Consider the following 13,877-nt stretch of genomic DNA (forward strand, 5'->3'; position numbering starts at 1 on the left):
ATGGCAACTCGGTGAAAAAAACGTGGATAGTGAAAGATACAGAGTTTTTTATTAAATTCACCGTTGTTTAAGCTTTTGTGCCCCATGTCCTTTCCCACCTGGATTTAAAACCTGCACGCGGCTGAAAGGTAAAAACCTGTTATGTAATGTTAACTTGTTAAAGGCTGATAGTGAGGCTAGCTGTGGTTTCCAACAAGTAGCTCTTATATGTTTCTGCGTGTTGTGATTTGTTTTCTTACATATCATTCATTAAGCTTTGATGAATAGTTGACTTTTAATGTTACACTTTAAATCCATGCAGGTTTCAGATGGTGATATAGTAACATGGTCTGCTGTGTGGTTGGTGTTTGTTTATATGTCCTCTCCTCTGGTTTCAGATGGTGATATAGTAACATGGTCTGCTGTGTGGTTGGTGTTTGTTTATATGTCCTCTCCTCTGGTTTCAGATGGGGAAGGTCCCCAAGAAGAGGAGCCTTGCTGACAAGGTTCGGAAAACCAAAACCTCTGCCGAGATCAAAAACAACCCGTTTGAAGTGAAAATCAACAGGAAGAAGTTTGAGGTGCTGGGTAGGAAGTCGAAGCACGACGTGGGTTTACCTGGTGTGTCCCGATCCAAAGCAAATAATAAGGTAAGGTAACAAAACCCATCATGTTACAGCCCACCTGAAAAACTTCACTCAAGTCAGGTGAAATCTGCTGCCTCCAAATCAAATATTTATGACCACCTTTTAATGTGTGTGTCAGCCTTAAATACAAATTAAATGTCCCACATGTAACTGTTTTGATCACAGTTCATAAATTTTTATTTTTTATTTTTTATTTAACCAGGAAAAAGTCTCATTGAGATTAAAAATCTATTTTACAGGAGCGTCCCGGCCAAGACAGGCAGCAGCACAATTTACAGGGTTTACAGACATAAAACACACAAATACAGGAATCACATTCATCAGAATCTGTCATAAAACGTCAGCAACAAAGCGACCAAAAAGGGGCAATACGAGTTAGTTAAAAACATCTACAGTCAGATGTTTCTGCCTCCAGATCTTTAAGACCACCTTTAAAAAAAAACATTCAAGGAAACCAGCTCCCGAAGATTTAAAGTATCTTGCAACCGATTCCAAGAAGAGGGATACTTGAACGCCCTTTTTTCCTAATTCGGTACGGGCTTTAGGGATGGTGAAAGATAAAGATAAAGAGTGGGGGAAATTTGTGCATTACAGCAGCTCCAGAAAACGGGGGACGGGAATATAATTATTAAAAATAAAAATAGAAGTTAAAATCAAATCAAACATATTTACATCAGTTAAATAAAAAAATACAATAATGGAAAATGACACAGTAACTACACAGGAAAGGGTTATTGTTATAAAAAAAAAAACACACTGTGTAGCATGATGTGGTGATGCTGTTAAAGAGTCTGATTAAACAGTCTGACGACCTGCGGTAGCGCTCTGTCTTGCAGGGTGGGTGTCTGAGAAGGTGTAAATCCTGCGAGCGAAGATGGTAACTTCCATTACTTTTTTTGAAGTATGTAGGTAGGATGGAAGCAGACCGAGAATACCCTTATAAATTGGTAGAGTCGTCACCTCTCAACCGGAAGGTTGAGGGTTCGATCCCCAGCTGGCCAAATGTCCGATGTGTCCTTGGGCAAGACACTTAACACCCAAATTGCTCCCGCTGCTTCAGTGGTGGTGTATGAATGGGATTCGTTACTTCTGATGGATGATACTACATAGCGATCATCACTACCATCAGTGTGTGAATGGGTGTGAATGGGTGTGACATGTGGTGTAAAAGCGCTTTGAGTAGTTGGAAGACTAGAAAAGCGCTATATAAGCTCATGTCCATTTACCATTTACAGGAGCACGTTCAAACATATAAATATATAGATTTCAGTTGTATATCTTTTGCAGTTCATTATATGACCTGTCCCAGATTGCAGAAATGAAGTTTAGTAAATATTTTTAGATATTTTCTGCCTGTATCAGACTGTGTACTTATAAACATGTTTGTATTCTGTACACAGGAGCAGTTCTATCGATTAATCCTCCTAATGCCGTAGAATAAAAGTCAATAATGAGATTGTTCTATCGCACGTGATGCTTGTTCAATTTGAACATCTTAATTGTCGATCAAAATAGAGCCAGAGGAGCTCAGTCTTGGAGTGATGTCGATCAGAACGGCGAGTTCCAGATGCACAAAAAGCCAAACTTCACCATCATCTCCTATGCTGATCGTTTGTTTGAATTTGTTGACGAGCTGAATTCTGCCCGTTCATTATTGGTGTTTCACAAAAAGCTTCAGCAGGTGAGACGGAGGCCCCTCAGCCTGTAGGGACTTTGTTTTGGGATTGGGTACCAGGGGGTGGCCAGTTCAAGTCCCAGTGCGGATAGAAGTCTGGAAATTGTTCTGGTTGCTGGAAAGGTGCCAGTTCACTTCCTCCTGAGTACTGCCAAGGTGCCATTGAGAACCCCCCTGTGTGCAACCTCCTCACTCAGACATGTCTTCATTGAAAAGCATAGGTCCTAATTGTGCCTGTGTGTATTTCAGGCTTGTGTGTGTGTGTGTGTGTGTGAGTAGCATGTCTCTCAATAGAACATAGAGGAAACCTAAATTTCCCCTCATGGATGAATAAAGTACATAAAGCAGCGGACCTCAAAGAAAAAGAGAGACCCAGACCTTAAATTGATAAACTAAAGATGTTTTGTGATGTAAAGGGATTAAGATAACTGCAGCTACAAACAGAAGCTTAAATGTGTAAACGCCAGTGTGACTTTAATGTAATATATGGTTGAATAATGGAAAGCATAAAACAGAAGATTCTGCTGTCTGTCAAAGAGATAAAACAAATGGAACAAAAGAGAAACTCCTCTCCTGTGGCGCTTTACTGGGTCACAGCTCATCATCCATGTAACACTATCTGTGCTGTGAAGCCTGGTGCCCACAGTATCACGCTGAGGGAGGGCGATAACTAACAAGTTAAACTGAGGACAGAAGTATAATCTGCACATCTCTCCTCTGACTGAGAGTTTAAGATTTAGTTTACATTTAGTGTATAAATGCTTTTCCCTACGACACCTCAAAGGGAGCACAGGTGTCTATCTATCATGATGGAGCTTTGTGTGTGTGTGTGTGTGTGTGTGTTTGAAGGAACAAAAATGACATCGCTTTCCATTTTTTGACCTGCAGAGAAAGGAAACCCTCCTGAAGGAATACAAACTGAAGAACAAGTCCAGCAAATTGATCGACAGGCGCTTCGGAGAGTACGACACCAACATGGCGCCGGAAGACAAAATCCTGAAGCGGTTTGCGATGGAGAGGCAGGTCAGTGACGACATCTCTCATCTGACATTAAAGGTTCCCTGAGTGTAAAGCAGGTCTCAATAAAAAATCAAGCCAGCACTCAGATAGAAGAGGGCAAATTAGACCAAAGTAAGAGCTCCAACAGCAGTTTAGACGCAGTTTCCCTTTGTGCTACAAAACAAGAATATCTGATCTCACAAGGTGTCCTAAAAATTGCTTTTGTCTGTCAGCGTGTCCACGATAAGAAGGATGTGTACAACCTGAACGAGGAGGAGGAGCTGACTCACTACGGACAGTCACTGGCAGAAATGGAGAAGTTCAATGACATTGGGAACAGTGATGATGAATCAGAAGAGAAGGGGCTTTTGTCAGGTGAGTGAAACACTGATATTTTTAATCCGCGAGGTTTTATGTATTCAAAAGTATCGTCTAAATATTCAGTTTCAGACGTTCTCTGGTGTGGACTTCTTCAGTTAGGGTTAGCACCTTTTACAAATCATCCTTTTTTGACATTATCTTGTGCGTGCGCTTCACAGAGCAAGGTCAAAAAGTGCTTTACAGAATGTACAATCATGAGAATAATAGAAGATAAAAATAAAAAAAAACACACAAAAACCTTCAATTTTACAAAATGACAGAACTGTCTAAAATCCAGTTTGAACAGATGTGTCCTTTTGAAAGCGTCAGACGAAACTGCAGAGGGTGATTGCCGTGGAAGTGTGTTTCAAAGTGTCGGGGCCACAAATTCAAAGACGTAATCACGTTTTTGATTTCAGTCAGACAAAAGGGACAAAAAAAAGTAGAGCGTAGTCAGAAGATCCGACGGTGATGGAGGGGTGGAGCGGGTCAGGGGTCGACCCCCACAGGTGCCTGCAGGGCTTCATCCAACAAACGAAAAAAAACAAGGATATGAAACTGAATTCTTAGTTTGATTGGAAGCCAGTGTGGGGGAAATAAAGTAGGTGAAGTGAGTTGCTGGACCTTGCAGATGCAGGTGTCGAGCCGGGAAGATACAAAAGTAAGAATAAGCATCTCTGACTCAGCAGTAATAAATAATTTACAGAACAGCAGCGAAAATAAGAAAGAAATTAAGATGTTCTGATATCTAAAGTCAAAGCCCGTGAGCCCTCGCCACAGCTTGATTTGATAGGTCATGATCTAGTTTTAAGAGCTGGTAGTAGAAAAAATAGTGAGACTGTAATGTCGTTCCTCATGCAGCTGAGCTGACCGCCTCCCACTTCGGAGGAGGGGGGGGCCTCCTGAGGAGGAAATCTCCGGGGGATCAGCAGCAGCAGCAGGAGGAAGAAGGAAGCCACCGAGCCAAGTCCAGACAGGAGCTCATCGAGGAGCTCATCCAGAAATCCAAGCAGGAGAAGGTGAGCATGAAACACACAACCCCGTCGATACATCCTCTTGATCACAACTATGTCAACAAGTGACATTCACTTAGCTTATCAAACTGTATTTAGTCATTAAAGGATCAATCTAGCGATGATTTTGTTGTTAAAGACACTAAGGCGCATACTCAACCCCCACCCCACCGGATCATGGGTTGGCGGCCTGCCAGAACAGAAGATTTCTGCCTTTTAATAAGGCAGTTTTTTCTTACCACTGTAACTTTTGCTGCTTTGCTAAAGTGCTCATGATGGATAGGCCGGATCTTTGTAATATAGCAATAAGTAAGGTCTTTTATCTGCTGTTTGTAACATAACAATGAGTAAGGTCTTTTTACCTGCTTCTTGTAAAGTGTCTCGAGATAACACTTGTTATGAGTTGACGCTATACAAATAAAAATTGATTGATTGATTGACTTTGAGCCCTGCATGACACAATCCCTTATACACCCCCCCTGCTGTTGTCAATAATTATTTAATCTATTAATGTCTGTGTAGGTTCTCAGTCATAGCATATTGTATCTGCAAGGCCAGGAGAAAAGACAACATACACTGTTTAAGACTGAGCTGTGACAGGAGCATGCAACTTTGTAATGTTATGAAATGGAAACCGGTCAACTGGATAGCTGGTGTCTTTTAACCCCGTGAGGGTTGGACACTGTGTCAGTCAGTCAGTCCAAGTCATGGTAACTCAAAGCTTGCTCCAAAGTCTACTCATACTGCACATTACAGGAGGGTTTACAAAGTGCTTTGACATACAAGCACACATGAGAACAAAGTTCCCCATGATTCATCTTCCTCTTCCGTCTTATCCAGCGTGAAAGGCAGGTACAGAAAGAGGAGAGCCAGGAGCTGACCGAGCAGCTGGACAAAGAGTGGAAGAGCATCCAGGCCCTGATGGTGAAAAAGACGCCCAGAAGTGAAAGTGCCGACCAACCAGAGGAGAAGCCAAAGGTAAGGGTGCATTCGCTTAACGAGTGAATACAGATCCTCCTCACAGAGCTGGACTCGCCCTCTGTTGACCCTCTCTGTTTGTTTTGTGCGCTCCAGCCGGAGGAGTACGACAAGATGGTGAGAGAGCTCGTCTTCGAGATGAAGGCTCAGCCCTCGGAGAGGATGAAAACACCCGAGGAGATCGCTCGGGAGGCGAGGGAGAAGCTGCAGAAGCTAGAGGTGTGGTAGTGAAGCAGACTGAACTTTTTGAACATTTTTTCAAATCGCTTCTTGTCGTCACTACCTGACGTCTTTTTAAAATCTAAACTTTCCTTTAGGCCGACCGTCTGAGGAGGATGATGGGAGAGGAAGCTGTGGACAGCACACAGAGTCAGACTCACATGTCTGCTGATGACCTCAATGATGGCTTCATCCTGGACAAGGAAGACCAGAAGACTCTGTCTTATCAGGTTAGAGAAGAGAAATGCTTTATTTCTGTTGTAGTCTCACTTTCTGTTTGTTTGTTTTTTCACAGGTCAAAACAGACCGTTTTTAATTTACATTTCTTTTTTTGTTTCCAGGATGGAAAGTGGAACATTGGAGAGGAGTCAGAGGAAGAAAAGGAAGAAGAAGAGGAGGGAGAAGGTGAAGAGGAGGAGGAGGAGGAGGAGGAATCAGGGGCTGAGGAGGAAGACGGAGATGAAGAAGAAGAGGAGGACGAGGAGGGCAGCAGTGAAGAAGAAGAAGAAGAAGAAGAGGATGGCCACTCGGACCTGGAATCTGAGCAAGAATGTGAGGATGAGGAGCGAAACAAGGAGGGTGAAGATATCAGTACCAAACCGAGTCTGAGCAAAGAGGAGCTGAAGGCCCAGCAGGAGGCGGCTAAAGCAGAGCTGCCCTACACGTTTGCAGGTAATTACACAGAAAGAAAAACCAGAATCTGAATTTGTCTTCAAAAACTTCGTCCTTTCAATCTTTTTTTGTTTTCTTACACTGTGTGTTTCTTTATCTTGCAGTTCCAGAGAACTACGGCGACCTGCTAGACTTGCTCGACGGTCACACCCCTGACAATAAGCGCATCATTTTGGCCAGGACTCAGAAATGCAACCATCCCAGTCTGGCTGTAGGCAACAAGCTCAAACTGCAGGTACTAATATGATAAAGGCGTTATATACAATCTGCACTTGTTGTCTGTGCAGGAAACGACTGCTCCAACTTACGATGTTGTCCTTTTTTTTTTTTTTTTTTTTTGTCCTAGAAACTGTTTGGCTTTCTGTTGGAGTACTTTGGAGAAATGACCAACTTGAGGCCACCTGAACTCACCACCGTAGACAAGCTCATACCGTCAGTTACAAATGCTGCTTTTAACCTTGACACAAATGTTAAATGGGATTTTTAAATGATGTGTTTTTATTGGTAATGGGACTGTGTACAAAGTAGAAGGAAACTGTTGCATTTCAGCCTCTCCACAGGTGGAGGTCGGAGCTCTCAGAGAAGGACCTAAGCTGTCAAAATGAATTCAAAGGACTCCTTCACACGGGCAGAATCCAAAGAGAATACTGCAGCCCAATAATCACTTACGGCAAATGTATTAAGGAGTTTTTGTTTTAATCTGCTGTCAGTGATTTGTGTGCTCCGGTACTCTCTACAACTCTCTACTTTCTTCGGATTCTGCCCGTGTGAATGTTTTTTGACGTTTTAAGACCATGTGAAATGTGATGTTGGCGTAAAGCTAGTTTGGTGGATTGCTGCCCTCCGGGTGGGGATTTAGTCTCTGCCTCAAGCGAAAGGAGTTAAAAGTATCTCGTGGTCTCGTTCAAGAGTGAGGGGTAAAATGGATCGCGAGAGAAACAGAAGATGATGCTTCTCCAGAAAACGGGAGCGGTGATATTGAATGTTGAGAATCTTTTAGTTTTCTAACTGATTCTCCAGCTGTATGACTGTTTCCCCAGCGTGCCCCCGACATGTGAATCAATCTGACACGTGGGAAAGGATCACGGCTTAAAACAAACCTCTTAAATGAAGCGTTTACTCTTAAAGGGACTCTCATCATTTCTCCCTCCACAGAGAGCTGTACACTCTGTGTCAGATGTTTCCAGATGAGGCCTGTAAATCCTTGCAGAACATCTTCGGAGACGCCGCTCGCTGCGTTGAGGAGGTGCTTGACATGAGAGGGCAGGCAGATTTGCCAAAGCTGGACATGGTATGTGTTATCTGCCGTGATGAATGTTCAATATGCTGGATTCAGGTTTTCAGAGTTTTAAATGTTGGTCTGTTCACATCACTGTATCCATTCTTGCGCCACTCAGTAACGACATGACCTATGCAATTTGTTTTTAACAATTCACAGTGTCTCTGTAGTCCTCATATGTATGTATAAAACCCAACAACCTAAACCTGTAAGATAGGGCAACCTGTGTGTTGCCTGAGAGTGGAAACTCCTTCTTCTCTGTGTGACTGAGACGTTAACATTAAATCGGTTTGTTTATTTACAACACAGAATGTTTGTTTATGTCTTTGAAGCTTGTTTACCTGAAGGTGACAGCCCTGCTGTTTCCCACCTCCGACTTCAGACACCCAGTAACCACTCCAGCGATGCTCTACATCAGCCTGAATCTCACCAAGGTACACGCAGTCCTCAAGGAGTTGATCCTCTCTGTTGTCATGGATGTTTATGTTTTTTTTTGTTTTGTTTTTTTAATTCAACCCTGCCTCTGTCCACTCCTCCTCGGTCTGTTACTTCATCATCGTGACTTTTGATTGGACCTCTTTCAGACATTTTTGTTGTTCGTGCATTTTTCTGCTGATAACAAGAGGATTCTAAATGTACTCGTAAAACATTTTCACAACAGCAGCTGGATGGCATAATTGTTAACTACATTTATTTAGAAGTTTTTCTTTATCGATCATGCTTGGGGGAAATTCAATTTTTACACTCTGTTATTGAGACTCATCGGCTGAAACACACTCACATGCACAAACAGGATCCCATGGACATGCACTGATGGAGAGATGTCAGAGTGAGGGGACATGAGCTGGTGGGGGGGGGGGGGGGGGGGTTGTCAGTGCATTGATCGAGTGCACCTCTGCATTGCTTAGGAAGTGATCTGGCACCTCTCCAGCTACCACGCCAATTTTCCGGGATTTGAACCACGACCCTCCGGTTCCCAACCCCAAGTCCTTACAGACTGAGCTACTGCCGCCCCTAACTCACAAATAAAGGCCTATGGCAAATAGATGTTTGCTTTTAAGCAATTTTGCTGTATCCATAGGGGAGCGAATCACAGCGTAACTCAAGATACGCTACGACACGTTGTGTTACAACGTGATAAGATATGTGATACGTAGCATATGCTGATGATACTGTCACGCAACAGAGATTCTGTGATAATTTATATGATGCAAGAAAACTATATAAAATGTTACATCACAATATCTGAAGAATATAAAATGAACCTAAAAAAGTAAAATGCAGGATTAATGTATCTATCCTCATCATGATAAATCATTTAACTTCTTTTCACCGCTCTGATATCTATCCCATCGTCGTCTTCTTCCTTAATCCAGCTGTCAATTTCTTCTTTGTCCAATTAACTTCCGTTCCCGTTGCCCTCGTTTGTTTCCCATGCACCACCATGAGGAGTCATTGGCAGAGAAATCTCTTTAGAGGGCTGTTTTTTATTTTTATTTAAATATCAATATTCTGCACCAGGCATTTGATAATTGTTTGACATGAGTCAGGATGCTGTATCGATATTTTGTTCCACCCCTAATTCAAGCCAGTTTGTTCTTTCCCATGATTTTGTATGTCCCTAGGTTCCAGTGAGGTCATTACAGGATGTGACAAAGTGTTTGGTGCTGTGCTGTCTGGCCGTGGAGTACTTCTCTTTTTCAAAGCGCTTCATGCCAGAGCTCATCAGCTTCCTGGTTGGGATGCTACAACTTGCTGTGCAGGACAAGACGTCTTTAGGTAGATGAGAACTCCCAACATATTTGCACAGCTCTTTGATGCATGTCTCGATGGCACCGTTTCATAAAAGTGAAACGGGAGACGACATTATCGGAAAACATTGTGTTGCAGGTTGCACGGTGGCGCCGCCCTTCAGGCCATCAGGGAAGTGCAGCGAGCTGCTGGTGCTGTCGGACTCCGAGTCAAGCAAGAGCTGGAGCAAGAAACGCCTTCAGCTGTCCGCTACGGAACAGCTGGAACTCAATACCGACCTTGACAGAGATCACCACAGGTAGGACGAGAGAGGAGAGAGAGCTACAAATGGAAGGAGAGAAACTGCTTCCATGTCTGTGCAGAAGTGCGGAAGTTTTACAATCTGTTTTCTTCGGCGGGATAAGTTAAGGTCGTCTAATTCACATTCTTGCTGGGAGTTGGATGAAAAGATCTCTCAAGTCTGTCAGTGAGAGGACGTTAAACCCAGGAGATGTTTAGTTTAGTTAGCCCGACTAAAATCCACCGCTTCAAGAGTCTCCAGAAAATGCATTACTAGGTACTGGTGTTGATTTTACTCTGCGGGTGAAATAGTGCCCAGTTGTTTTAGGAAATTCATTTGCATGTATCTTACAAATGAAAGCATCTTACAGTGATAACCCCCCCCCCCCCTCTCCCTCTGTAAAAAAAAGAATTACATCATCAGTGAGAATGAGTTAGCTTTGTGGGCAGACAAGCAGCTGAAGCCAAAAAAGGAATGACAGTCAATCTTTGGTCTTTTTTTTTTTATTGAATCTGTTAAAGAAAAAGAAAACTCTGTCTATAAAGTAAACGAAGGCCTAGAACTCATTACCCTCAATAAAAACACAGCTTGCATATTCAGTCGTATAGTAGGTTGTTGTACACTCCAAAAATGCAGCCTGCATTAACTTACTTTTTAAAGTCATGAGGGCTGCGAGTGTCGAAGTGAAGACCGCGCTAACCGAGGCCCGAGACATTTAGGGAGCGAGTCAAGAACAAGACCGAGGCAGGACGAGACGGAGACAAGGTCATAAATATCAATGAAAAATCGTCATCTTGTGTACAGCAAACCGGGAAGGTTGCGGCCGTAACCGGGGGAAACAATCAAACAACATATATATTGAAGTCGTTTTTAGAACACATTGTCCTTCTAATCACAGTAATGGCGTGCAAAAAAAAAAGTAGCCTGTCAGTGTGGGTCTTGATTTGAAATCCGGAGTCTCTTGAGGTCTCGAGTACTACCACACTACTGCTAACCCACGCTGACTAACTTTAATGAAAGGATGGGTTCACGTTTTCATCTTTTATATTAAAACAAACAAGATCCCCAGAGACGAGGCATTCGCAAACAACAGATCTCACAAAGCCTTAATTAGCCATTCAACATCGAGTCTATGAGAATACAGCACACACACAGAAGAGAATACAAGCTGGGAGACAATAATAGGGACAGTAGGATGACGGAGGGGGGGGGGGTGGGAGAGAGAGAGAGAGAGAAAGTGTGAGAAGATCTTTTGTCTTCACACTGCTGCTTCTCGTGTTCTGTGTGGACCAGTATGTGACCACGGAATATGAAAAGGCGTGACAGGAAGAGATGAAGGGGAACTCATGAATGACTGTTTCTAGCCGAGGAAAACGAGGAAAGGCCAAATGTAAAATAAAAGATTGTATCTCAGAGGGACCCCTCCTTGAAGCAGTCACGTTGTATAGAGACGTGGCACGTCGGCTGTACTGATACAGAATTAGCGCATGATGAATGTCTACATTGATGTCCACCACGTTACTGTTATTAAAAAAACTAATGAAAGCCAGCATAGCGTGTTTTACCTGTACATGCTGTGTGGCGCCCGAGCTAATGCATTCCACTCGTGTGGTTGTGATGAGTCGCAGCGTGGTTTCACACAGCAGCTGGTGTGTGGGCACGCAGCGAAGCTTGCAAACGGGCTTCAGCAGACCGTGATTTGTGGACACTCTGTGAGAATATACGTCTGAATTTGATCTAAAATGAAGACTCATGACATGCCATAAATCACATACAATGCTGTCATCATGGAGGGAAACTAGGAAACTAGATAAATCTGTTGATGTAAAGTATTTTAGTTCATCATGGATCAGGCTGAGGCTTGCTAAGACCTTAAATCCCCGATGTAGAAGTCATTTTGAAATGACCTAAGCCAACTCAACATCCAGTTTGACAAAAAGGAAATCTTCAAACTGTGGCGTTCATCCATGTTCATGTATCTCTGCACAGGTTGACGTGTCTGTCTACGACCCTGGACCTGCTGAAGCGCTGCTGCCTGCTCTACAAAGACCTCTTGTCCTTCAGTCACATCTTTCAGCCAGTCAGAACGCTGCTTTCCAAACACCTTTCAGCACAAACCTTACCAGAGCCCATACAGGTCGGTACAGAAAGGGTCCTAGATGTGTCTCTTTGTCTCTGTGTCTTATTGCACCACCAGCCTTTTTCTGTAATGTTCGTTGTTGTGTTTCAGGAGCTTCACGGGGAGGTCTTAGAGCTCATCAGCGGCGCTCCTGTGACTCACAGTCCGCTGGTTTTAGAGAAGAAGAAGCCCATTCCTCTGAAGCTGCTCACACCCAAGATTGTTGAAGTGTAAGTGGTGATCCAGTCTATTCAGAAGTCGTTTTTTAATGATGTTAAAATTGGAAACTTGCTGCTTGTTTTGATGGATGGATGGACTGAAATGTTGGTGTTACAGCAGCAGGTTATGTCAAAGCACAAGTTTAATAAATAATACACAGAAAATAAACCCTGACACAAGAAGAAAGAAAGATACACATTCAGTAATAAATGAAAGCTTCAAATAGAGAAAATCTGAAACCTATATAAAGCTAAAATATGTCTAAATTATAAACATACTTTACAGGGAGGTTGTGAAAATGTGTTTTTTTTTTCAATCTAAATCGTCAGGTTGGATTATGGAAAGAAGCGTGGCAGCTCCAGGGAGGAGAGGGAGAAGGAGAAACTGAAGCACAAGTACAAGAAGGAGTTCAAGGGCGCTCTGAGGGAGATCAGGAAGGACTCGCGCTTCCTGGCCAGAGAGAAACTCAACGAGGTCATGAACAGGTGTGGATCTCAAACCGCCGTGTCTCTGAGGAATGAGTTTGTTTGACAGGATGAAGCCTCTTAACTTTGTGCGTTTTGCGTTTCAGAGATGCAGAGAGGAAGAGGAAGGTGAAGGAACTCTTTGGCAGTTTGGCGACTCAGGAGGGAGAGTGGAAGGCCCTGAAGAGGAGGAAGAAGAAGTGAGAAACAGAATGTTAGTCGTCATCTCTTCTCAAATGGACCTCTCCCTCCTCCAGATGGATAACATCTACAAGGAGGAAATACGTGAAACAGGGAGCTACAGTTTTTTTTTTTACGTTTACAGATTTAAAAAAAGAAATCACAGCATGGATATATGAAACTGTCCTATCTCAACCACACTTGATACTGTTTGAGGAGGTAGCTGTCAGGAATTTGCACCAAGCAGCCAAATACTGTGATGTAGGCGTTTGGAGTGACGATAGGATGCTGTTGTTGAAAGTGTCAGTCAACACAGCAGATAATATTTGGTTTGCTATCTCCATTTTACAACAGAATCCATCACTATAATGTGCTTTAAATCTACAATAATAAAAAAAAGCATGTTTCTTTTCTCCCATTTTCCATCAACCATACGTATGTTTTTTTATTTAAGATCACTTAAAGCTCCCACGAGGAGACTATCAGCGATGAGATGGATTATCTCTATTTTATTATTAATACCTGAATCTGCTGCCGCGGGGTAGGTGTCAGGGTGAGTGACTTACTGCCAATTTCCACATAATCTGTGAGTGCCGCGGTTTGTCAGCGCCATGGTTTTGCTCTGATGGACGGCGCGTGTCCTGCCCCAGTGGAGCACCGTTTCTGGAGCATGAGCGCAGCCATGAACATCTGTACACGCGCAAACAACATGTTGCTTTGTCTTTCTGAGTTTTCCGTGATGTTCCTTCGGTACCTGTTTTGACTTCATGTTGATAAAGTGATGGAAAATACAATCCTGAGTCCGTATATTGTTTTATTTTGACGTCTTTGCACGTCCTTGTCTGACTTCCTGTCCAGCTCAATCTGTTCTGTCTAGATTAACAGAAGATTACAGCGAGCTCCGTCCAAAATAGACTCGCAGTGCATCGTGGCTTTGCTGGCGCGTGAGACGGAGTGCAGCGCTGAACTGCGCGGTGCTGACAGGCTGCACATTATGAAGTATGTGGACATTGGCAGTTAGTGCAGGATGTGGACAACGCAG

General features: G+C 43.2%; 1 protein-coding gene across 1 annotated transcript; it reads left to right on the top strand.

Moving 5' to 3' along the window:
• Nucleotides 1-10: 10 nt before the first annotated feature.
• Nucleotides 11-13,265, top strand: nop14 (NOP14 nucleolar protein homolog (yeast)). Its single transcript, XM_061060646.1, has 19 exons — nucleotides 11-128; nucleotides 447-629; nucleotides 3,190-3,324; nucleotides 3,534-3,675; nucleotides 4,522-4,679; nucleotides 5,514-5,651; nucleotides 5,748-5,870; nucleotides 5,969-6,100; nucleotides 6,212-6,542; nucleotides 6,647-6,777; nucleotides 6,889-6,974; nucleotides 7,698-7,833; nucleotides 8,154-8,255; nucleotides 9,447-9,600; nucleotides 9,712-9,871; nucleotides 11,843-11,990; nucleotides 12,084-12,202; nucleotides 12,521-12,676; nucleotides 12,763-13,265. The coding sequence occupies exons 2-19, from the start codon at nucleotides 447-449 to the stop codon at nucleotides 12,857-12,859; spliced, it is 2,631 nt and encodes an 876-aa protein (XP_060916629.1). The 5' UTR covers nucleotides 11-128; the 3' UTR covers nucleotides 12,860-13,265.
• Nucleotides 13,266-13,877: the final 612 nt, after the last annotated feature.

This window comes from Labrus mixtus, chromosome 17, assembly GCF_963584025.1.
Source record: "Labrus mixtus chromosome 17, fLabMix1.1, whole genome shotgun sequence".
NCBI lineage: Eukaryota > Metazoa > Chordata > Actinopteri > Labriformes > Labridae > Labrus > Labrus mixtus.

Bases quoted from the DNA above. Each gene is read 5' to 3' on its own strand.
- nop14 (XM_061060646.1), top strand. From the start codon at position 447: ATGGGGAAGGTCCCCAAGAAGAGGAGCCTTGCTGACAAGGTTCGGAAA. The intron at 9,601-9,711 runs GTAGATGAGAAC...ATTGTGTTGCAG, and splicing joins GCAGGACAAGACGTCTTTAG to GTTGCACGGTGGCGCCGCCC. The intron at 9,872-11,842 runs GTAGGACGAGAG...ATCTCTGCACAG, and splicing joins CTTGACAGAGATCACCACAG to GTTGACGTGTCTGTCTACGA.